At 42.6% G+C, this 23,813-nt stretch overlaps 1 protein-coding gene and 1 non-coding gene across 2 annotated transcripts in view; both read right to left on the minus strand.

The window, feature by feature from the left end:
• On the minus strand, positions 1 to 103 carry LOC131766053 (U6 spliceosomal RNA). The gene has a single exon (XR_009338355.1). It is a non-coding gene; the product is annotated as a U6 spliceosomal RNA (small nuclear RNA).
• Positions 104 to 5,077: 4,974 nt separating this feature from the next.
• ANTXR1 (ANTXR cell adhesion molecule 1) overlaps positions 5,078 to 23,813 on the minus strand; it is a 246,853-nt gene continuing 228,117 nt past the window's right edge. The window contains exon 18 of the mRNA XM_059079800.2: positions 5,078 to 8,989. Within this exon, the coding sequence (XP_058935783.1) occupies positions 8,729 to 8,989 (261 nt within the window). The 3' untranslated portion in view covers positions 5,078 to 8,728. The remainder of the gene's footprint in view (positions 8,990 to 23,813) is intronic.

A 23,813-nucleotide genomic window follows, 5' to 3' on the forward strand; every position in this document is an offset into this window, starting at 1 on the left:
ATAAATATGGAATGCTTAATGAATTTGCATGTCATCCTTTCTCAGGAGCCATGCTAATCTTCTCTGTATCATTCAAATTTTAGTATATGTGCTACCAAAGCAATCATCCTTTAACATATTTGTAAAGTTGATTTAGTGTTGCTAAACTCTGTTAGTTTTTGCTTGTCTGTAAAACTATTTATCTCTCCTTCAGATCTGAATGACAGCCTTGTCATGTGGAGGATTCTTGGTTGTAGGCTTTTCCCTTTCATCTCTTTAAATATATCATGCTACTCCCTTCTGGACTGCAGGGTTTCTGCTGAAAAGTCAGCTGATAGCCTTATGGGAGTTCCCCTGTACATATATCATTGCTTTTCCCTTTCTGCTTTTACGATTTTCTCTTTATCTTTTTTTTTGCGGTACGCGGTCCTCTCACTGTTGTGGCCTTTCCCGTTGCGGAGCTCAGGCTCCGGACATGCAGACTCAGCGGCCATGGCTCACGGGTCCAGCGGCTCCGTGGCATGTGGGATCCTCCCGGACTGGGGCACGAACCCATGTCCCCTGCATCGGCAGGTGGACACTCAACCACTGCGCCACCAGGGAAGCCCATCTCTTTATCTTTAATTTTTGCCATTTTAATTACAATGTGTCTTGGTATGGATCTCTTTGGATTCTTCTTTTGGGGATATTCTGCGCTTGCTGGATATGAATGTTCCCTTTCCCAGATTAAGGACGTTTTCAGCTATCATTTATTCAGATAAGTTATCTGCCCTTTTTTCTCTCTCTTTTCCTTCTGGTACCCCTGTAATATGACTATTACTATGCTTAATGTTATCCCAGAGGTCTTTTATACTATACTCATGTTTTAAAATTCTTTTTTCTGTTCAGCTTTGGTGATTTCCACTAGTCTGTCTTCCAGTTTGCTAATATATTCCTCTGTATCAGCTAGTATACTGTTGATTCTTTCTAGAGTATTTTTATTTCAGTTATTGTATTCTTCAGCTCTGTTTGGTTCTTCTTTATATTTTCTAACTCTTTGTTAAACTTCTCACTGTGTTCATCCATTTTTCTCCCAAGTTCATTAAACATCTTTATGTTGTTACCTTGAACTCTTTATCAGGTAGATTGTTTATCTACAGTTCACAATGTTCTTCTTTTGGGGTTTTATCTTGTTCCTTAATTTGGAATATATTCATCTCTTCCCTCATTTTGCCTAATTCTCGATTTCTATGTATTAGGTTGGTTATGCTTCCTGATCTTGGAGAAGTGACCTTATTTAACAGATGTCCTATGGGGCCTGGCAGCATACTCCTCTCTGGTCATCAGAGCTATATGCTTTAGGGGTGACCCTATGCAGGCTGCTGGGCTCTTCTGTTATGATGGGACCCACTACTGCAGACAGCTGGTAGATGGAGCTGATCCCTGGCATGTTTTATTGCCAGACCCTGACTCATGCAGGGGCTGCCAACCTGCTGGTTTGTGCGGCTAAATCTTGGTGTGGCTGGCTGCATGGACAAAGGTTATCTGGGGCTTGTGCCTGACCTGCTTCTGGGCAGGGCTTAGTTCCTATACTACTGGCCTCTCAGCCTGGGGGGTCCTGGGACTGGTGCTGACCAGCTGGTGTGTGGGTAAGCCCTTGTTACCAATGGGCTAGAGGAAGACTCCAAAATGGTGCTTGGCAGCACCAGGGTCATGTGGTAAAATGAGGTCTCAAAAATGACTGCTGCCAGCATCTATCTCCTTAGGGGGTGTTGCTTTTGGCTCTTGACTCTCTGGGAGCCTCTCCAAGATCAATAAGTGAGTCTGACCCAGGCTCCTTTCAAATTACTGACTCTGCACTGGGTCTCAGAGCATATGTGGTTTTGCACGTGCCCCTTAAGAGCAGAGTCTCTGGCTCTCCCTTAAGCAAGTCCCACTGGCCTTCAAAGCCAGACATTCAGGGAGCTTGTCTTCCTGGTGCAGAACCCTGGGGCTTGGAATCCTCATTCCTTTTGGGAGAACTTCTGCAATTGTAATTATCCTCCCGTTTGTGGGTCATTTACCCAGGGGTGTGGGTCTTGACCATACTGCATCTTTGCTCCCACTACCAATGCCACTGTGGTTCCTTCTTTATATCTTTAGTTGTAGAAAATCTTTTCTGCTAGTGTTCAGGTTATTCTCATTGATAGCTGCTCAGTAAATAGTTGTAATTTTGGTGTGCCCAATGAGAGAAGGTGAACTCAGGGTCTTCCTACTCCACTATCTTGGCAGCAACTCCAAAGTGCTTGAAAGTGTCAGTGATGGGTGGCTGATAGGTCTCCTGTCTTACGACTTCTCTTTCAGAAGAAAATGAAATGTTTCCTGTACTCTTTTATTCTTTTTTTTTTCCTGTGGTATGAGGGCCTGTCACTGTTGTGGCCTCTCCTGTTGTGGAGCACCGGCTCCAGATGCGCAGGCTCAGTGGCTATGGCTCACGGCATGTGGGATCTTCCCAGACTGGGGCACGAACCTGTGTCCCCTGAATCAGCAGGTGGATTCTCAACCACTGTGCCACCAGGGAAGCCCGTTTCCTGTACTCTTAGTGCCAATATTTCGTGTAATTTTTTAAAAATTAATTAATTAATTTATTTATTTTTGGCTGCATTGGGTCTTTGTTGCTGTGCATGGGCTTTCTCTAGTTGCGACAAGTGGGGGCTACTCTTTGTTGCGATGAGTGGGGGCTACTGTTTGTCGCGGTGCATGGGCTTCTCATTGTGGTGGCTTCTCTTGTTGTGGAGCATAGGCTCTAGGTGTGTGGGCTTCAGTAGTTGTGGCACACAGGCTCAGTAGCTGTGGTTTGCGGGCTCCAGAGCACAGGCTCAGTAGTTGTGGTGCACGGGCTTAGTTGCTCTGTGGCATGTGGGATCTTCCTGGACCAGGGATCGAACCTGTGTCGCCTGCATTGGCAGGCGGATTCTTAACCATTGTGCTACCAGGGAAGTCCCTCTTTCTTGTAGTTTTAAAAAGCTTTGCAAGAATGCAAGCCACTTCACTCCAAAGAAATATGTCTTTTATGAGTTGCATCCATTTTAATGTTTACAAGAAACTCTCAACTAAATATGCTGGCTAAAAAGTACTGAATGTGCACAATTAATTGAACATCATTTAACAGAGCTTTGCTCTGAACTCTCAAGTGACTCAGGCATTTTGTCAACTGCTGCTGTTGCTTTATAAGTACATTGTGAAATTATATGTAAAACTAAATAAAGGAGATGTTGCTCAGTTTTAACTCCAAGAATTAAAACTGTCCCAAGTTAAGTAGAGAAGGAAGGATTTATATAACTAAATGATCATTTGAACGTTGAGCAAAAAAGAGAGGAACTAAAGATTATGCTCAGTGGAATTATAAGCCTTCTAATTTGTTTAGGTATGATAACTTCAGGATGGAGGTGCCATTGTTCAAGCCAACACAGTACAATTGTAAACAGAATAACTTCCTGTTTTGCATATGCCAACTCTATGGCCTAATACAAAATGTTTGATAATTGTAATTAACATTGACCTTGTTTACAATGTATTAAATGGACAAAGTGTTACACTGATTGTTCTTTACCTAAGTGACACTTCAGGGAAACACATATTTATCTGAAGATAGAAAATTGGATTTAGTGATGAATAATTTTGGATCTCCCACTCCAGTTCACAGTCAGCACTTGATCAATGATCTTATTCCTGTTGGTTTCTTTGTTTATCCAACATAATACATTGGAGCACTACTCAGCATTCAGAGCTCAATAATTGAAATGATTTTATAAGAAATTTGTTTAGCAAGTCAAACAATATACAAGATTAAAAAATTCTTTATACCATACAGAAAGTACTACTTCTAGTACTTTCTTGGTTTTATTTGTTACACTGAAATTAAATACAGCTGGAATTTATTTTGGTGGAAGGAGTGAGGTAGGGCTCCAACTTCTCTTTTTCCTTCCAAATTGCAAGCCAGTTTTCTCAAAATGATTTAATGAATAATGTAATTTAAAAACTTGAATGTGCCCCAAATGCTATTTAAATTGAACCCTAATGAAATCTTGGAAAGAAATTGTGGCATGATTTTCTGTTTTCAGATGGTTTTATTCCAATTAAGATGAACTCAGGGCTTAATGAGGACTTGTAAAGAAACAGATTCAGGAACTAGTACTCTTTTGCCTACAAAAAATATAAGAGGAGGAGCTGAATGGAAGCCTCTAAGGAGAATAAGGTGTAGAAATAACAAAAATATTTTGAAGTATATATAGATAGAGGGTATTTATTGCAGCACTGTCTAGACACTGCCTGGTTTCTTAAGCAGATAGCAAACCTCTAGAGTCCTTGTTTTGTGAATCAAATCAATCATAGCCACATTTCTGTTACAGGCAGCCAAACACAATCCTGACTAATACACTACATTTATTTTTTTTCCTGTGTGGTTCTATATCTCTACTTTTACTTCATTGTTTATTTAGCATGGGTTACTTTTTTTTTACTTAAAAGTTTTTTAAAAATATTTTTAAAAAATTAATTAATTTAATCTATTTATTTTGGGCTGTGTTGGGTCTTCGTTGCTGTGAGCGGGCTTTCTCTAGTTGTGGTGAGTGGGGGCTACTCTTTGTTTTGGTGCGCAGACTTCTCACTACAGTGGCTTCTCTTGTTGTGGAGCATGGGCTCTAAGCGTGTGGGCTTCAGTAGTTGTGGCACATGCGTTCAGTAGTTGTGGCTCACGGGCTCTAGAGAGCAGGCTCAGTAGTTGTGGTGCGTGGGCTTAGCTGCTCCACAGCATGTGGGATCTTCCCGGACCAGGGCTCGAACCCATGCCCAATGCATTGGCAGGCGGATTCTTAAACACTGCGCCACCAGGGAAGCCCAGCATGTGTTACTTTTTAAAATCTAAAACTGTTGCTAAAAATAAAGAATATGTTGAATGTTGGACAGCTAAAGAAGAAATGAGAGTAATCGAGACAGTGGAGAGTTTATTGGAGGGCACAAAATAATTGGAGCAATATAATTTAATCTGCAGAGTGATAGCCATTTTTATGATCAGGATGTTAAGCACTTGAACAACCTACACTTCATTTTCATAACAAAGACACAACTAGGAAAAGAGTTAATTTTAAGAATTTATTATTTTTTTTTAAAAAAGCAACTTCCAGGGTTTGTCATTGTACACATTTAGCCCAGTCTCCTATAGCAGGTACAGCAATAACTGATTTTTATAACATTGACTCAGAGGCACTGAAGATCCATACTGTCTTAGGAATTATCACAGATAGAAGAAAGAATTAGAAGAGTTTAATGGTAAGTGTATTTAAAAAATCATATTCTAATTCTTTTAAATTGCTTATCCAAGTATGATAATATAGTAGAGTTCAGATAACTAGAAAACACAATTGACTAGAACATCCCATTCCCATCTGGTGTGCATTAATAGGCTTTTTATGGCATATATCTTTATATAGTTTGCAAACTAATTCAACCCACTGTTACACAGCATTAATTGTTTTTTATTGAGTTGGCACTGGGCTGAAATTGTTGCTCATTATCTCATCATTACTTTTTTCTAGTTCTTGGATGGATTTCCCTCATCTGACACAGTGTTTGGACTTTAGTATATATGAGACTTCCAGATTATCTCTGCCCATTCTAGTGATATTTACAATGAGGTTATCCATGGCCAGATATCCAAGACTATTAATTAATGTGTCCACTAGCTCCGTTTTTGACCTTGGTAAAAGAGACGTTGTGTCTTACTGGAGTACGGGCCAAGCTCCAGGACAGAAGCTGTTTGTGAACTGGTCGTCAACAGAGGTAACCACTCAAGGTTCTTATTAATGCTGTGCAAACAAGGGTCTCGTCATTTCAGTAACTATTTGTACATTTATAAAAGCAATACAGTCATGGGAAAAACCAACAAGCACAGCTTGGTAGAATAACCTGCCATGAAATATCATTGGCCTTATAATAATTTACTACAACTGTTCCTTTTATTCACACTGGATAGGAAATGCTTCCATCTAACACATGGAATATGAATATATACAACAAAAAGTTGGCTTTTATTAAAAAAAAATACTTCAGGAGGACATTAACATGAGGGTTGAAAGAATAATTTTGTGCAGTTTCCTAATCACAATCATATGTCTGCTACCTTTTACAGGGAATGACACAAGTTTGGATAGATTTTATAAACCAGTTAAAGAATTTTCCTGCCTGTAATAGCCTACTATTAAAATATTACCTTGTTCATACAGTATAGAGGCTTCTCCTTCTCCACTGTAATTCTAAATGACTGGGGTTGACATGAAGAGTCCCTTTTAAGGACAAACCCTGCTAATCCTCTTCCAAGTCATCATATATTCGCAGTTCCCTATTTCGTCTAAAAGTTTACAAAACAACATCTTGGAAACTGCACAGGGCTTCTGGCTGATGTGCAGTTGGGATCCTGAATGTTGCATTCTCACCTGATGCCTGCCATCTTGATGCACAACAATGTCAACATCTTGGATTGAACTTTCTGATGGCCTCAGTGAGCTATGCAGCAGTGGTGCGGGGTGGACTGTTTTGTACCGCCAGCAGTCAAAACAGTGGCCAGGGGCTCAATGACTCTACGCTGTGAGCCTGGGGAACCCATTCGCCTATGGAATGGTTCTCTGGAGTCCAGCAATGTCACTGCAGGTGGCCAAGACATTCTGACACCTGCTTCATGGAGGACTATACTCAAGAAGAAACCTAATGTTCTAAAAATAGACAATATGGGCCAGGTTGGGGGGCAAGGGAGGGAGGTTGCTTTCATAAGCCCTGGAAACTATCTCTGATTTTAGCTCTATGAGGAAGCTGGGAGAGTCTCTGGCAGCGGAAGGCTGGGAGAAGGGCAGGTCTGAGGTATGCTTGGGGAAGTGTCGGTTTGGTGTTGGCAATGCAGATTTAGTGCCTGTGGACCCAGACTAGGGCACTCTGCCTAGATTTATTCTCCCCTGACTGTACCTTTTATGCCCAAGGGTTTCCCCATTCCCCCACACAATCCTTGTTTGCTTTTGCTTTCTAAAGTTGAGATGGCAATTAGGGATAATTTATGTCTCAATTTTGACTAATTAGTGGTGTCTCTTTGGAATTATGATTTGAGGATTGTGTAGAAATCATTGGGCTCCATGGAAGATGGTGCTGTGATTGATTAGCAATGTCTGCCATGGCTACAAGCATTGGTGTGTATGGAATGCATGCTAGGTCCTATGTCTCTGTTCTAAGTAAGATGAAGGAATGAGGCTGGCTTGATGGGTTTTTGAAGGGTCTTTGGAGACCACAGCCCAAAGTACTAAGTTTGCATTTACTTTATATTTTGCTTCATTCCTGAAAAGATGTAAGGGTTTTAGGAGTGGAATTTTAAGACCTGTGGAAAGTTGGAGAGGGAGGTAATTTTGAACAGGCTGGTGCAGGAGGCCCTAAACAGTGGCCTCTGTTTTCACCCTTGGATGATGAAGCCTAATGTTTAGAAAGTGATTATAGAGCTTACTGGTGATAGCAGATTCAGAAAGACTTGGAGGACTGGAGTGGTTCCCAGGCATGGTGGGAATTTCAGGCAGCTGATAATATTTGTGAGTATGTTGAAAAGCCAAGGAGAAATATATTTGTATCCACAAACACATGCTTTTTTTTTTGGATAAATTCCTTAGTATGTCAGGACTATTGTCTCTCAGCTCTATCTAGAAGTCTCTGGTGCACAACTTCACCGAGAAAAAAAAAAACAAAATCAGTGAAATTGTGTGGTAGGTGCTAGTCATGCCATTTTGGGAAGATCAACTAATGTTTGTCTCTGGAAAATAGGATCAATCACTTCTTCGTATCTCAAGTGATTTAAATCGAAGCCAAATCTTGATTTTTTTAACCTGAGGCATTAACAAGTTGCTCTTTGACGATGCCGTTGTCTGTTGATTTAGGGGCCATGTTGGGCCAAAGCCAGCCACCTCCAGCTGCTGATGGCCTGTGGGTTTTAGAAACTGTCTGATGCTCCCATCAGTACTCGCCTGTCAGTGCACACACCTGATTTCACTTACACAGCAACATGGTAACATACCTTTTCCTTCAGTAAACAACGCCCTCTTCCTCGCTTGGAAACTGGGAGAATTTGGAAGGAAAATAAGGCATATCTTTTACTCCTCTGCAAATCCCAGAACATGCTTTTGGATACCTGTATGATGTTGAGTTTCTTGCCACAATGGGGACCCCAATCTTTCCCCAAAGATGTAGGCAAAGGGTCTTGACCTTCCTGGATGGCACATAGAGGTGAGGATTCCTTGGTTCCTAGGCCAAGGGTCCAGGGTCAAGTGATGGAGGTGGAGTGAAAGAGGGAAGGCAGCATTTAGCAACCCAGCAATGTTATTTCTTATCTGACTCTGCATTTCACCCTCAGAGAAACGATTTTCTTATTGATCTCCATGAGACACAATCCCATTTAGAGCATCTCAACAGTTTCAGTGTCTCTGGAACCTTCTAGAGGTGATGGCTGGCTGGCTATAATTGCGACTGTAGTTGCCTCATTGTTTGTTTTCAGGCAATTCAAAATTTCAATTTCTTTCCTCTGATCACAATTGTCGGTGTACTGGTGTTACAAACCAATTTTTAGTGTGTGAACGTCAGTGGGCTTTATCACCACTCATTTCCGAAGTGGAAGCCCCCTTTAACTGGAAAGACTTGTTCTAACACCACAGAGGAGCCTCCTCCCCAAAGTTTCTGAGAGAACCCAGAGCATGAACTGTGGGTTCTAGACAGAGGGCCTAGGAGGTGGTCGGGAGGGGGGTGGTGCCCTGTTGGGAGGGGGAGCCTGAGGGGGAGGGGGGAGGATGGAAGGTGGGGATGGAATTGGAGGGGTGGGGGCACTGGGGGGTGGGGGAGGGCAATGGGGAGCAGGGGGGGGCGGGGTGTAGATGGGGGCAGGAGGCGGTGAGGTGGTGTGGTAGGCATTGTTGAGGGGGTACTTGGCAGGCGGATTGTTCTTGACTCTGGTGAAGTTGATACAGCGCCCCTGGAAGAGAATCAGAGAGAAGGAAACATGAGCTGATGCTTGCTGGGGCCTTGCAACAGGGCAGGTGGCAGTGTGCAGGAGGGGGGCAGCCTGAAAGAAATATGTGGACAGCAGACGCCATGTTTATGTCCATGCCCTCAGCGGAGCATTACAACAGAACTTGACAACAAATAAGCTCCTCCTTCCCTTCTTCCGGGCTTACTGTGTTGCAAACTTATTTGTTCCATTTCATTTTTCACCGAGTCTCTCTCTCAAGGAGGTGGAAGAGAAGCAGACTGACCTTAACTGGACGCACAGGGTCAAGGTGAGTACAGAGGTCGTTGAATTGAATCTCCTCAACAGCCTTGCCAGGCAGGTATTATTACCAGTTGTCCCATTTCATAGATGAGGACACTGAGGCTCAGAAAGGGTTAATCACAACTAGGAAGAGGTGGGGTTGTCGATACAGCCTCCGGCTCCAAGCCCCTGCCTTCCCCAGAGCTCTGACATGAACAGCTCATCCTGCTTTTGTTTTCCCTGGGGAATTCCTCTTCTTCCAGCTGCTGCTGCTGCACCTGCCCAGGTGCCCTTAGGTTCTTAAGAAATACAACCTGGGGACCTGTTGTTGCAAAGCAGGCATCTACCCTGAATCCAGCTTTTTCCCCACCCTTCCCAGGTACCTGACTAGATAATGCAGAGTAGATACCTGGAACCCCTACAGAAGCCTCTTCAAAGTCCAGAATATGAAGCCAGCCCTAGGTAGCCCTCTCTCCCCTGGGGCACCTCCTCTTTGCTCTTCAGAATCACAGGCCCACCAGCCCTGCCCCCCAACAGATACCTCTAGTCTCAACAGGCACTTGGGAGCCTTTCACCCAACACTGGGCTCTGCAAGGGACGGGAACACAGGGGCTTTCCCTTTCACGATGTTCTCCTTCTGGTGTGTGGACCCCCCTCACCTTTCCCATTCGACCCTCCCCTTCTTGCCTGGGCAGGGTACCGGCCAGCCTTGTGGGGTCCTGGCCTTTTTCCAAACTTCCCATGCTTATGGGGGCATCTTCATCTTCTCTCTACTGTGTGCCCTGGATGCTGACAGAATCGGGGCCACCCCCTTTGAGGCTGCCCTATCCCTTTCTCCTCTCCTGTTCATTTTAACCTGATTTTAACTCGATACAAGCATTATACTGGGGCCGAGGAGGGAGTACAGCCTTTTTCCTGGCTTCATTCTTTAGGATGGATGCCCATCCTGTGGTGGCCAAACTGGATGGGATGTGTCCAGAGGGGCCACAGTTTCCCTTTCCAGGCCTATTGAGGAAGGGTCTGAGGGGGACGAAGAGAGTGAGGCTGTGGACTTTAAGGACCAGTTACCTGGAGGACAAGAGGGAAATGCAAGTGTGTGATTTGAGACTTGGCTTGGGGAGCATCACGGCAGGGGCACGGTGAATGTTTGTGGCAGCTGGCTGGGCCCCGAGCAAAGCTTTCCTACACGTGTACACCCCATCCATCCTTCCAGTCCCGAGTCAAGTCCCTTTTCCTCCACACATCTTTCCCTGAAGAGTCCTGCTTCCACTTATCCCTTGCTTCCCTCCCCGAGTTTTCTAGCTACAATCTACGCCACACACCGAAGCCTGCACACTATAATTGCTTTATCTGTAAACACCTTGGCTCCCTGACTAGGTGAGAAACTTCTGGAAGGCAGTGGCCTTGTTTTGTGCTCCACTGTTGGTTTAGGAATTGCAATGCCGTATTTAGATCTCAGCACCCCATTTTCTCTGAGCTTGCATTTCATGAGATTAAACCATGACCTAACTTTATTAGCTTTCGATTGGGGTCCACTAACTGCAGAAATCAGCTACCTTCTTCTCATTGCATTGCCCCGAACTCCCAGATCATGGTCAGACGTTCACGGGTTAAGTCAATTTTGTGACCCAGTACCGTGAATTCCCATTTGCCCAAGCAGCCCTCTTTTACAGATTTATAAATCTAAGCCTCGGTTACAGTTTATTTATGATCCTGGATTAAGCTCTTTCTTCCAAGATGTGAACGTCCTAACGATTTACCATCTGTGATAAGTTCCTGTAACAGACAACTCAGAGTCGGGATTTACTGTACTACATGTTCTGCCTTTCATTCCTAGATATGCCCAGTCAGACCAAGAGGGCCATTTCCTTTAAAGATGAAGGAAAATTCCAATCCTGGGGAAAGAGCTGCTGGTGCCTGGAGTCAAGTCCCCACGTGGCTTCAGATTTCCTTTAGGGCTGGTCATCCTACTGTTCTCTCCCTCCCTTTAGGGATCAGTGATGGTGAGCTGGGGCAAGAGAACAGATGAATGATCTCAGAGGCCCGTTTAATTATTTCACACAATTATAATTCTAGTGTTTTTCTTTTTTTATGAGTACTGTTTTGTTTTTTTTAAGATGTTGGGGGTAGGAGTTTATTAATTTATTTTTAATTTATTTTTGCTGTGTTGGGTCTTCGTTTCTGTACGAGGGCCTTCTCTAGTTGTGGCAAGCGGGGGCCTCTCTTCTTGGCGGTGCGCGGGCCTCTCACCATCGCGGCCTCTCTTGTTGCGGAGCACAGGCTCCAGACGCACAGGCTCAGTGGTTGTGGCGCACGGGCCTAGTTGCTCCGCGGCATGTGGGATCTTCCCGGACCAGGGCTCGAACCCGTGTCCCCTGCATTAGCAGGCAGATGGTCAACCACTGCGCCACCAGGGAAGCCCCCTGACTCTAGTGTTTTTACTGGAGACAAAATCAGGAGCTGCCAGGCTTCTTCTGTTCATAACCCAGATTAGGATTCCTAAATGTTTTCAGAAAGATTTGAAAGGATCCACGGAACAAAAGATGATCTCTCACATCTGTCAGCTAAAGATGGAGTAAACGCAGGCAGGGGTCGGGGTGGTGGTGGCGATGGGAGTGAGATGGAGAAAGATCTTCCTCGGTCAGTCCCTCCCTGGCTGCCATCACAGCCTCTTGGCCACAGAAGCTGAAGGACAGGGGTGGGGCGGGGTGGGAGAGAGGCAGAGAGCGCCCCTTCCTATGGTCAGTAACACCCCAGGGGTGCCCCACGGTCATCTGCTGCAGAGCACAGGCTGTGGTTCATTACAGATCCAGCACATTCGAGCCCAGCATAGCAGCCCAGAGCCAGAGGGGCGGGGGCAAGCTCACAGCCTCTGCCACGTCCCCCTGAGTCACACCCCACTGAGAGATGTAGGCTGGGGATAATACACCACCTGCCTCTCACGGTCAAGATGATTAACTTCACCAGTTTTCCTGAAGGGCTCAGAACAGTGCCTGGCACATTGTGTTTGGTAAGTGAAGTTGAGTCTGGGTGGGGAAACATGCTCAGACACCTAGTTCAGTGCCTCCTAGGAGAGCTGCAGCCTAGAACCTCTACCCTCCTCACCTGGCTTCTAGAATAAAACTGGTATACAGGGAAAAACTGTAGCATTGGACACATGACCAGAGCAGCTCCCAGAGCCGGCTCTCTTCCACACCTTCTGTCCTCCCGTTGCTGCGTCACTCCTGTAACTTATTCTTACAGGACACACAGTTGACTAGTGATGAATTTACACATACTTACCGTCCTGAAAAGAAGATGCAGACACTGCGTGAACAAATCCCTGGGGTCAGTTACAGCAAGACGCAATTAGGACTTCAGGGGGTGGGGTGTGTGGCTACAAATTAAGTTCTTAAAACTGGGAGCCAAAGGAGCCAACACAAAGTGTTAACACTTAGACCATGTAGCTGGCTTTAAGATCAATTTACACGACATCATTTTTTGCTTGCGAGAGGATAACTGAAAGGCCAGATGTTCTCAGTGTCACACATGCCAGCAAATCTGCACCAGTGTTTGGTTAAAAGTTTGCTAGGACAGTTGGAGCACTTACTTCCTATGCTGGTCTTTGTAACCAGTTTAATTCTTTGCAGTATTGTTTTTGGGTGGCTTGATTCAGATCCAATATTTGGCTTTGACCTCAGTTTACCTCACTGCTCATTTACAATGTATATATGCCAATTATTTTCACACATTAGCAACAAAATGTCCTGATTAAATTTTAAGAAGAAAATGCAACAATATCTCTTGCTAAGTGGAGGCTTAGCAGGATGCTAGGTGACGTGCCTCCTGGGCTGAAAAATGCCATTTTGATTTGGTTAAATCTAAGGGTGTTGGGAGGATTATTAGAAATGTCCAGGCACATGATCCACTTTATTATCAAAACCCCATGAGCTAAGTATTATTATTTTCACTGTACAGAAAGGAGATTGAGGGCTCAGACCTATTTAAATAACGTGCCCAAGACCACACAGCTGGTAAACTGTAGAAACGGGATTAAAACCTAGCTCTGCTTGCTTTAGGCTCTCCTCTCCCCTTTTTACTGTATTATCCCGAGCACAGGCTGAAAGTGCAAATAATGCCATGAAGCACTTGTAGACGGTAAGACACAGTGCTGCACTTGGCCACAGCCCATCAGCTCTTAACATAGATCTGATCAAGAGATCAGATCAAGAGATCGAGAGATCTTTCCAGAACGTAAATCTGGTCAGTTCACTCCCCAGGGCAACATCTTTCAATGGCTCCCAATGATCCTTAAAATAAAATCCAAACGCCTCCCTCTGATAGCATATGCTATCTGTGATCTGGTCCTTGCTTACATTTTTAAATTAAATTCTTGCTCTTTGTTGTGGGATGTCCACCCTAGCCCATCCTAAGCTCTCCACACATATCCGTTTAATGAAGACTATACTCTGTCACTTGGTAGTCTTCTCAATAGAAACCTTGTTCCCCAATGGCTGGGGGATTATTTCTGAGGCACCATCTGGGTCTTCTCCTTTTGGGATCTTCATAGCCGCAGTAGGTTCGAGTTGAAGTTGGCACTCAGAGAATACTGCTCACATCTTTGAGGGTCTCTGAGGTGGAGCAAGCCTTCGTAGGAAGCTCAGATTTTCCCACAGGTTTAGGTTCTCAGAGGATGAAAGGTTCATGAACTCATGGCTGTGTGTTTACATCTCCTCAGTCATCCCCTGATGGTATCTTTGGACCATTCTCTAGACTCTTAGGGTAGGGGTGGAGAGAATCCTGTGTGCTTCCCTTGATTTCCACACTTGGAGTGTTGACATGGTACCTTTAAAAATTGGGGTTGCTTTTTATTGATTTATCAAAGGAAATTGTTCTTCAACAAAACTCTTTATCTAAACTGGAGGGGACACACTTTGAAACGATCATGGTGTAGTCAGGATGAAAGATCTTATTGACTAGGTTCTGGCTTCTTCCCAGTTTTGAACTGCAGACACCGATGATCCAAAGAGAACAGTCAGGAAACTGGGGGTGTGGGACTGTGGTCTGTCTGCCCTGCGGGTCTGGGCCGGGAGGCAGACTTCTACCTCCAGTTCTGCCTCTAGTGTGTGAAACCCTAAGTCTCTTTCTCTCTGTGGGTCTCAGCATCTTCATCTTCATCTGAAACAAAATTGTTGTGCTAGCTAGACCAAGGACCCTTCAGCCCCAATATTTTAAAATTCTATCAGAATTCAAATTGCTTTGGAACCCTTTAACTTGGATACTTTAACCTGAATTCTTTGGGGGCAGCCAGTTGGCACATCTTTTTTTTTTTTTTTTTTTTTAATAAATTTATTTATTTTTGGCTGTGTTGGGTCTTTGTTGCTGCACGTGGGCTTTCTCTAGTTGCAGTGAGCAGGGGCTACTCTTCGTTGTGGTACGTGGGCTTCTTATTGTGGTGGCTTCTCTTGTTGTGGAGCACGGGCTCTAGGCGCGCAGGCTTCAGTAGTTGTGGCTCGCGGGCTCTAGAGCGCAGGCTCGGTAGTTGCGGCGCACGGGCTTAGTTGCTCCATGGCATGTGGGATCTTCCTGGACCAGGGCTCGAACCTGTGTCCCCTGCATTGGCAGGCAGATTCTTAACCACTGCACCACCAGGGAAGCCCTGCACGTCATTTTATATACTACTTAGTTTGGCTAACTCTTTGTATTGCATATTTTCCAGCTGGCCATCAGATTTACAAAACATTAATAAGTTGAAAATTCAAAATTGGATTCTCCATGTTCTACTCTTTTGTTACCGTGGTAAGTATTCAGGCTTGCCTGTGAGTTCTGAATTTGGGTTTGTGGGATGATAGGGGAAATGTGAGAAGAGCTGAGGGCTGATTGCGTGCAAAAGACTCGCCAGTGGTGAGCTCATGTGTGCTGAGTGTTATAAAACATCTGTTTGGGTATCAGGCACACTCAATGGAGAGGGAGCTGGCCTTCGGAGGTGGTTAAAAATATGCCATGGCTTCCACAGATTAAACCAAATAGTTTCCTATGAACAGAGGTCACTTAAGGAAATTGGATTTCACAGGAAGAGTATGAAAATAATCAGATGGAAAAAGAAGAACAGGTCTGCCAAGTTTCTTCCGACAAATACCTTTACTCTCTGGCTTAGTTCTCCCCTTGATTGTCTTGTTTGGAGGTATTTCTCATGTTAAGTGGATTCGGTTTCCCAAGTTTGTTTTATGTCAGTTGTTTAGAATTAGGAGCACAATTTCTAACTTACATCACTCTTGTAGATGGGGGTTGGTTCTCAAGCTAGACCACAAAAGCTCATTGACGTGTTGAAGCAACTGACGTAATTCTGCTGAAGTAGGTGCTCTGGTAATAAATGAGACACATGAACAATGAACGGATGGAGGGCTGGATAGGGTGACTCCATCATGCTGTTTCTTCTGTCTGATTCTTCTCTTCATTTGTTAAGTCATTTGTGCATTCATCCTTTTGACAAATGGTTTTTGAGTGCCAACTATGTCCTGGACACCTTATAAGGTGCCACAGACAGCGCTGAGCAACCAAACACATTCCCGGCCCTCATGAAGAATATAGTCCAGAGGTGGAGTTGGACAGCAGTCCAACATCCCACAAATAAATGGATCTCAGCAACCGTATTTGTGTTCTGTGACTCTGGCCTTGGCTGTAGCTGTCTGGACCAGGGGGTGGACGCCTAATCTGAGGTAGACCGGTCAGATTCTCTCTTCTGGGAGTTTGGAATTATGACTGAGTTGGCAGGTAGTTAGTCAGTTAGGGTTGATCCCTTGAATAGAGGGGATGTAAGTGGAAACTGGGGGGTGGCCATCTTCTGCCACAATCAGGGGGAAGCAGAGTTCTGATTCTCTCTCTTAAAGATCTTTCCTCTCCATTCATTCTTCCACACCCTCTCTGTTGCTCATCCTCTGTAACTTCTAAGTACACCAGTCTTCCCGCTTTCAGCCTTTCTCTTTTCCAGTGATATTTTGGTTTCCATATAAAATGTATATATGTACACACATACATAAATAAAATGTGTGCACATAGATATGCACGTTTGCATGCACATGGATACATAGAAATATATATAAGATGTATATATGCCTGTATATATAAAAATTTACATATATATAGGCATAGACATAGACACACATTCAATGTTGTCTTCCTGCTTAAATTCTTCAATGTCTCCCCTCCCCACCTTCTACAGGAAAATATCCAAGTTCCTCAGCACAAATCGGCCCTGCTCCCTTGGTATTTCTTTCTGCCATTCCATGCTGTTTTCTTTTATTGAATGACACACTTCAGCTTTGGTCCATCACTAGAAATGAAGACACCATACTCTGGCTACTCATTTAACAGCATTCATTCATAGGCCCAAGTCTAGGACAGGGACAAAGTGGCACAGCGACAGCTGTCTTGCCTTCTTCCTCTTTCCCAAAGCCAAAACTGAGGGCAAAGAGAAGGGTGTGTTGTGAGTGGTGATGCCAGAATCCTTCTCGGCTCCCTTTTCTCCACCACACACTTGCCCTGTCTATAAATCTCATATAATAAATAGCCTGCCTTTTATGTGCTCTTCATGCAAAAGGATCCAAGGTCAATTTCTTTAGTTATTTGATTCATTTTGCTGACACACACACACTGGCCTGCTCTCCATAATAACTTCTTTGGATGCCAAAATTGAGGGTAAGATGAAAGCATGAAGGAAATATTTGGTAACGAGAGGAAACTAGAAAAATGAAAGGGTAGAAATAAAAATGGCACATCTTTAGTGGGACACTTGTAAACACAGGGTTTGTTAAGAACTACTATTGAGATAAGACATATTTAAGAACAAAATTCCGGAAAAAGAGAAAAAAAAAAAAGAAAAAAAAAAAAAAAAGAACAAAATTCCCTCCTTTTAATCTGATTACAAAGTTCTACATTTTCTTTGTGGAAAATTTGGAAAATGCACAAAGGAAGGAGAGAGAAGAGGAGGAGGGAAGAATTTCAATGATTACACTCAGAGAGTTAACATTTTGTGCTCGTTCTTTCAGATCACATCCCTGCCCACCTCCACCCCCCAACACACACACCGAGTGGCTCATATATGTACAAAAATGGGATCATCCTGTATCAAAGGTTTTAAATAAAATGCTGTGACCATTTCTCCCCTCGCATTTTGTATTTTTTTAAAATAGATTTTATGTTTTCCAGCAGTTTATTTATTTATTTGGCTGCATCAGGTCTTAGTTGTGGCACGCGGGATCTTTCATTACGGCGAGCAGGCTCTTCGTTGCGGCGCATGGGCTTCTCTCTAGTAGTGGCGCACAGGCTCCAGAGCACGGGGGCTTAGTTGCCCCGCGGCATGTGGGATCTTAGTTCCCCCACCAGGGATCGAACCTATATCCCCTGCACTGGGAGGAGGATTCTTAACCCCTGGACCACCAGGGAAGTCCCTCCTTTACCATTTTCAATATTATTTTCAATGGTTGCATAATCTTCTGTGACATGGAAATACCAAATGCAGTTATTAAATTCCTTATTGGGCATTGAGTCTGTTTAATTTCTAACTTTCCTCACATTTCTAAAATAACTTCTGAAAAGTTCTAGAATCAATTGTTAATCTTTGATTTAGGATCTTTGCACCCAATTTCATATGTGAGATGGGCCACTTTTTTTTGTTGCTCTTTTTGTCATCAAAGTAATGCTAACTTTCACAAAAGGAATCGGGAAGATTTTCATCTTTTGCACATGTTCTATATTTGTGAAATAGCTTAAGAGTTATTAGTTCAGACTGACACATATACATTATTGATACTATGTATAAAATAGACAACTGATGGGAACATACTGTATAGCACAGGGAACTCTACCTAATGCACTGTGGTAACGTAAATGTGAGGGAAGCCCAAAAGGGAGGGGATATCTGTATGTCTATGGCTGATTCATTTTGTTGTGCAGTGTAGGCTAACACAACACTGTAAAGCAACCATATTCCAATAAAAATTAATAAAAGAAAAGAGTTATTAGTTCTAAAAGCATGAGAAAATTCTCTCAAAATCTTTCTGGACATGCTGGTTTTCTTGAGTGCAGCTCTTCGATGCCTTTAAAAGTTTTTGCCACAGATATTGAGCTCTTCAGGCTTTGTACTTGAGTCCATTTCCATAGTTTATCCTTTCTTAGAAAATCATTCATTTCATAAGATTTTTTAATCCTTTGCATAGCCTTGTACTTTGTACACAGGAAATTCTTACAATTGAACAAATATCTTTATTTGTGATGATAAATACCCCTTTTGTCATTATCAATAATATACATATTTACATGTCCTGACTTTTTTTTGACTTTCAAAGATTTGTCAATGATATTGGTACTTCCAAAGAAATGTTTTTAAAGACTTATTTCTCAGCTCTACTCTTTTTTTTTTTTTAAACATCTTTATTTGAGTATAACTGCTTTACAATAGTGTGTTAGTTTCTCCTTTACAACAAAGTGAATCAGTTATACATATACCTGTGTTCCCATATCTCTTCCCTCTTGTGTCACCCTCCCTCCCACCCTCCCTATCCCACCCCTCTAGGTGGTCACAAAGCACAGAGGTGAATTCCCTGTGCTATGCTTGGTTTTCATTAATTTGTTCTTATGTTCACAGATTCCTTAGTTCTGTTTTTGTAGATTTGTTTCATATTCTTTTCTAAGTTTTAACTGAATGCTAAGCTCATTGTTTTCATTTTAATAATGAAAAAAATTAAGGCTATGATTTTTTTCCAATTCCCATAAATTTTTATTGTGGTGCTCTAATCATAATTATTTTCTAGAAACCCAGTAATTGTACTTTTGATTTCCTCTTAGACTCAACAGTAATTTATGAGAGTGTTTAAAAACTTCTAAGGGCTTTAAAAAAATGTTTAATCCCTTATTGCTAACTTCCAGGCATGGTTTGTTTCTTTGTTTGTTTTTTTGGTGGTGAGGTGGTGGGAAAACGTGGCCTGTAAAAATTATACTTTTTTCTCCTTTTTCTGGTTTTCTTTGTTGCCTAAGTTATCGTATTTTTTTTACAAATTTAAAAATTAATGTGAAATTTCTGTTTGATGGGTGCACTGTTAAATAAATATCCAAAAATCTATTTTTATTAGATTAGTTAAAGCCTCTGTATCTTTTATTTATTTTCCATCAGCTTGATCTGTTGAAGTCTAGGAGTGGTGTGGGTTTATTAATTCCTCTATACCCCAATTTTAAACAATTGTATTTGCTCAAATTTTACTTTGCTGCTTTAGTCATTGGGCCACCCAAGAGCAGCAGGGGAGGGGGCTTCTCTCAGAGCAGTCTGGGCAGAGAGAACATCTTCTGTTCCAAATAATTCTCTCTCCCTGTTCGGTGGTAGCTTGTCTGCAGGAATGGCTGCCATCAATTCCTTCCCTCTTGTGAGTATGGGCCCCTCCCCCTGGTGAGGAAGAGTCTATTTCTCTACTCCCTTGAATCTGGCTTGTGATAGTTTTGAATAATGAAATATGATGGAAGTGATGTTGCACTAGCTTTGAGACTGACGCTAAAAGGCCTGGAAATTTCTTTTTCCTGTTTTTGGTACCCTGAGACTCGGTGTAAGAGTTCCAGGCTACTCTACTGTAAAGAGAGACGTTGTGGAGAGCACTGAGGACAGACAGGTGAGTGAAGAAGCCCTCTTGGATGTCTAGCCCAATACACCCTCGCTGACTCCAGTCCTAGCCACCATCTGACTGCACGAGAGACCAGACCCCAAGTGAGAATTATACAGGCAAGTCAGGTCAACCCACAGAACTGTGAGAGAAATAGCAAAGTATTGTTTTAAACCACTATGATGTATTTACTTACTTATCTTATTATACAAGTCTCAGGAATACAGCATTATAGTTCAACATCTGTTTACACTACAGAGTGATCACCACCACAAGTCTAGTTACCATCCATCAGCATACAGTTGATCCCCTTCACCCATTTTGTCCACCACCAACCTCTTTCCCCTCTGGTAATCACGAATCTGTTCTCTGTATCTATGAGTTTGCTTTTTAGATTCCATATATGAGTGATAACATACAGTAGTTGTCTTTCTCTGTCTGACTTATTAGCTAAGCATAATACCCTCAAGGTCCACCCACATTGTTGCAAATGTCAGGATTTCATTCTTTTTTTTATGGCTGAGTAGATATACACACACCACATCTTCTTTATCCATCTATCCATTGATAGACACTTAGGCTTTTTCCATACCTTGGCTATGGGAAAAAATGCTTCAATGAACATAAGGGTGCGTATATCTTTCTGAATTAGTGTCCAGAAGTAGAATAGCTGGGTCATATGGTAGTTCTAGTTTTAATTTTTTGAGGAATCTCCATACTGTTTTCCATAGTGGCTGCACCAATTGACATTCCCACCAACAGTGCATGAGGGTTCCTTTTTCTCCACACCCTCTCCAACATTTGTTATTTCTTGTCTTTTCCACAATGGCCATTCTAACAGGTGTGAGGTGATATCTCATTGGGGTTTTGATTTGCATTTCTCCGATAACTAGTGATGTGCCTGTTGGCCATCTGTGTGTCTTCTTCAGAAAAATGTCTATTCAGATCCTATGCCCATTTTAAAAATTGGGTTTTTTTTTTTTTTTTTTTTTTTTTTTTTTTTTTTTTTTTTTGCGGTAAGCGGGCCTCTCACTGTTGTGGCCTCTCCCGTTGCGGCGGAGCACAGGCTCCGGACGCGCAGGCTCAGCGGCCATGTCTCACGGGCCCAGCCGCTCCGCGGCATGTGGGATCTTCCCGGACCGGGGCATGAACCCGCGTCCGCTGCATCGGCAGGCGGACTCTCAACTACTGTGCCACCAGGGAAGCCCGCCTTTTCGTTTTGATTATAGTTTCCTTCATGGTACAGAAACTTTCTAGTTTGACGTAGTCCTATCTATTTTTGCCTTTGTTTTCCTTGACTTTGGAATCAGATCCACAAAAACATTGCTAACACTGATGTCAGTGAGGTTACTGTTTATGTTTTCTTCCAGGAATTTTATGATTTCAGGTCTTATATTCAAGTCTTTAATCCATTTCGAGTTAATATTTGTGTATAATGTAAGATAGTGGTCTAGTTTTATTCTTTTGCATGTGGCTGTCCAGTTTTCCCAACACCATTTGTTGAAGAGACTGTCCATTCTTCATTGCATGTTTTTTGCTCCTTTGTCATAGATTAATTGTCCATATGTGTGTGGGTTTATTTTTGGGCTCTCAATTATGTTCCATTGATCTATGTGTCTGTTTTTGTGCCAATACAATCTGTTTTGGTTATGATAGTTTTGTAGTATAGCTTTGTAGAAATCAGAGAATGTGATGCTTGCAGCTTTATTCTTCTTTTTTAAGGTTATTTTGGCTATTTGGGGTCTTTTGTGGTTCCATACAAATTTTAGAATTATTTGTTGTAGTTCTGTGAAATATTCCATTGTAAACCACTATGTTTAGAGTGGTTTGTTACAGAACAATACTGAAATAACTCATCCCTTTGCCTAGTAGGGCCATTCCTGGTTTATGGAGCTGAGCACAGGAGTTGTTGTGGGTTTCTCTTTTTTTTGGACTCTGAACTTGGCACTCTTCAAAGGTTGGTAAGGATCCCGATCTGTGCTCTACTCATTGCCTATTGCCTGATTGGCTAGGACGTCACATGGCTAGAAACAAGGGTCCCCAGGAGAAAGATAAGCTCACTGGATGAGAGAAAGATATAACCCCAAAGGAAACCATCACAAATTTCCCTTTTTGTTCTCTTGATATTACTCTGCATTATTCATTATGAAATGTAGGCTGGTATGGTGATGAGAAAAGGCTGAAGTGGGAGAAGCCTGGGAATGATGTTGCAATATTGAAGGGATTTTGCCTGTTTACACACTTGTGTGAGCTTACTTATATGAGCTGGGCCTGAGACATCCTATCACCTACTCCCATGCTGCCAGTGGGTAGCTCAAGGTTGAAAGGTCTCCCCTGCTTCTGCAGTGAAGTGGAACACATATGCTCCAATTATCATTCCAACCTGAACATCTTTTTTTTTTGCGGTATGCGGGCCTCTCACTGTTGTGGCCTCTCCCGTTGCGGAGCACAGGCTGCGGATGTGCAGGCTCAGCGGCCATGGCTCATGGGCCCAGCTGCTCCACAGCATGTGGGATCTTCCCAGACCTGCGCATGAACCCATGTCCCCTGCATTGGCAGGTGGACTCTCAACCACTGCACCACCAGGGAAGCCCCAACCTGAACATCTTTAAAAAATATTTTAATAAGTACCCTGACAGAGAGGAAACACAGTAAGATAAAGTAGTCTTTATTTTGCCACCAAATGCCGATGAATAAACTCTCTGCCAAGGTCCCATGAAAGGTTGCTAAGTGCCCATGTCTAACCTATGTCCAAAGTTACAATGAATTACTTGCCATGCAAATGAATGAATTAGTAAGTCCAAGTAGAGAAGGACTCTCTCTAATGGCTCCTGAGGAAGGCCAATATACCATTGCAGTCAACAAAGACAAAAGCATACATGGTGACATAAGGAACTGTATTTATGTCTCATCATTATATAAAACCTTGGCATATTATGTCTGCACCCGTCTAGTTCTAACTGACAAATTTTAAAAAAAGAAAAAAAAAAAAGGATTGGAGAAAGGAGATTCAGGAAAAGTGATCAGGTGGCCAAAGGGACTCAAAATTCAGAGTGTTCAGGGTAGTAAGATGAAGATATATGCAGCGATTCCATGGGTCATACACTTCAGAGATGGAATTAATTAAAAACATTTGTTGATTCAAGAGGAAGCAAATGGTGCTGAATGGTCTGACCTGGTGTAACATGCCCTAAATATTGCTTCTTAGATTTGCCTTTCTAAAAACCAGCCATTGGTATTGACTATCCTCTCATCATTGGTGGCATCCAGTTCAATGTACTCTCTATGGGTCCTGCTAAGCAGTGCAGCAATTATTTCTCCAAAAAGCCTGGATGACATTTTGGATGGTTCTCAGTAATAATGTTGCTTTCATGCACTTTTCTAAGATTTAGAAAAACAATGTGGCATGGTCATGCTGAGTGAGTGAAAGTGTGACCCAGGATGAACTAATTTTACTCACAGTTTTCCTTCTCTCCCTTTCTGTCTCTTCCAGTTAACAATCTTGAGTATATTTTCCCTGTCCTTGTCCGTAATCCCAGTTAAATGACTCTGAGTACTTAGAACTATCTTTAATATAGTCTATTTATTTTATTTATGTTGAGGTATTTGCCTTAAAACAATGGTGACAGGAGATAAACTGAGATTGCTTAGCCAAGAGTATTATTTAGCTTGGATGTGAAATTATGAAATTACTTATTCATAAAATTATGAAATTACTTATTCATACTTATTCATGCATAGCTCTGGCCTCATCCTGCTCCACAGACAGAGGCTCATAGATGAAGGTTTTTTTTCTTCTTTTGCACAATGTGAGGAATCCCATCTTTAGGGCGTATTCTTTTCCCATGCCTGTAGCTATCAAAGTCCATTTTCAAAGTGCTTTCCCCAGTGGAGAGAATATTAATTAAAAAATAAAGAAT

The sequence above is a fragment of the Kogia breviceps genome, chromosome 11, assembly GCF_026419965.1.
Source record: "Kogia breviceps isolate mKogBre1 chromosome 11, mKogBre1 haplotype 1, whole genome shotgun sequence".
NCBI classification, from domain to species: Eukaryota; Metazoa; Chordata; class Mammalia; order Artiodactyla; family Physeteridae; genus Kogia; species Kogia breviceps.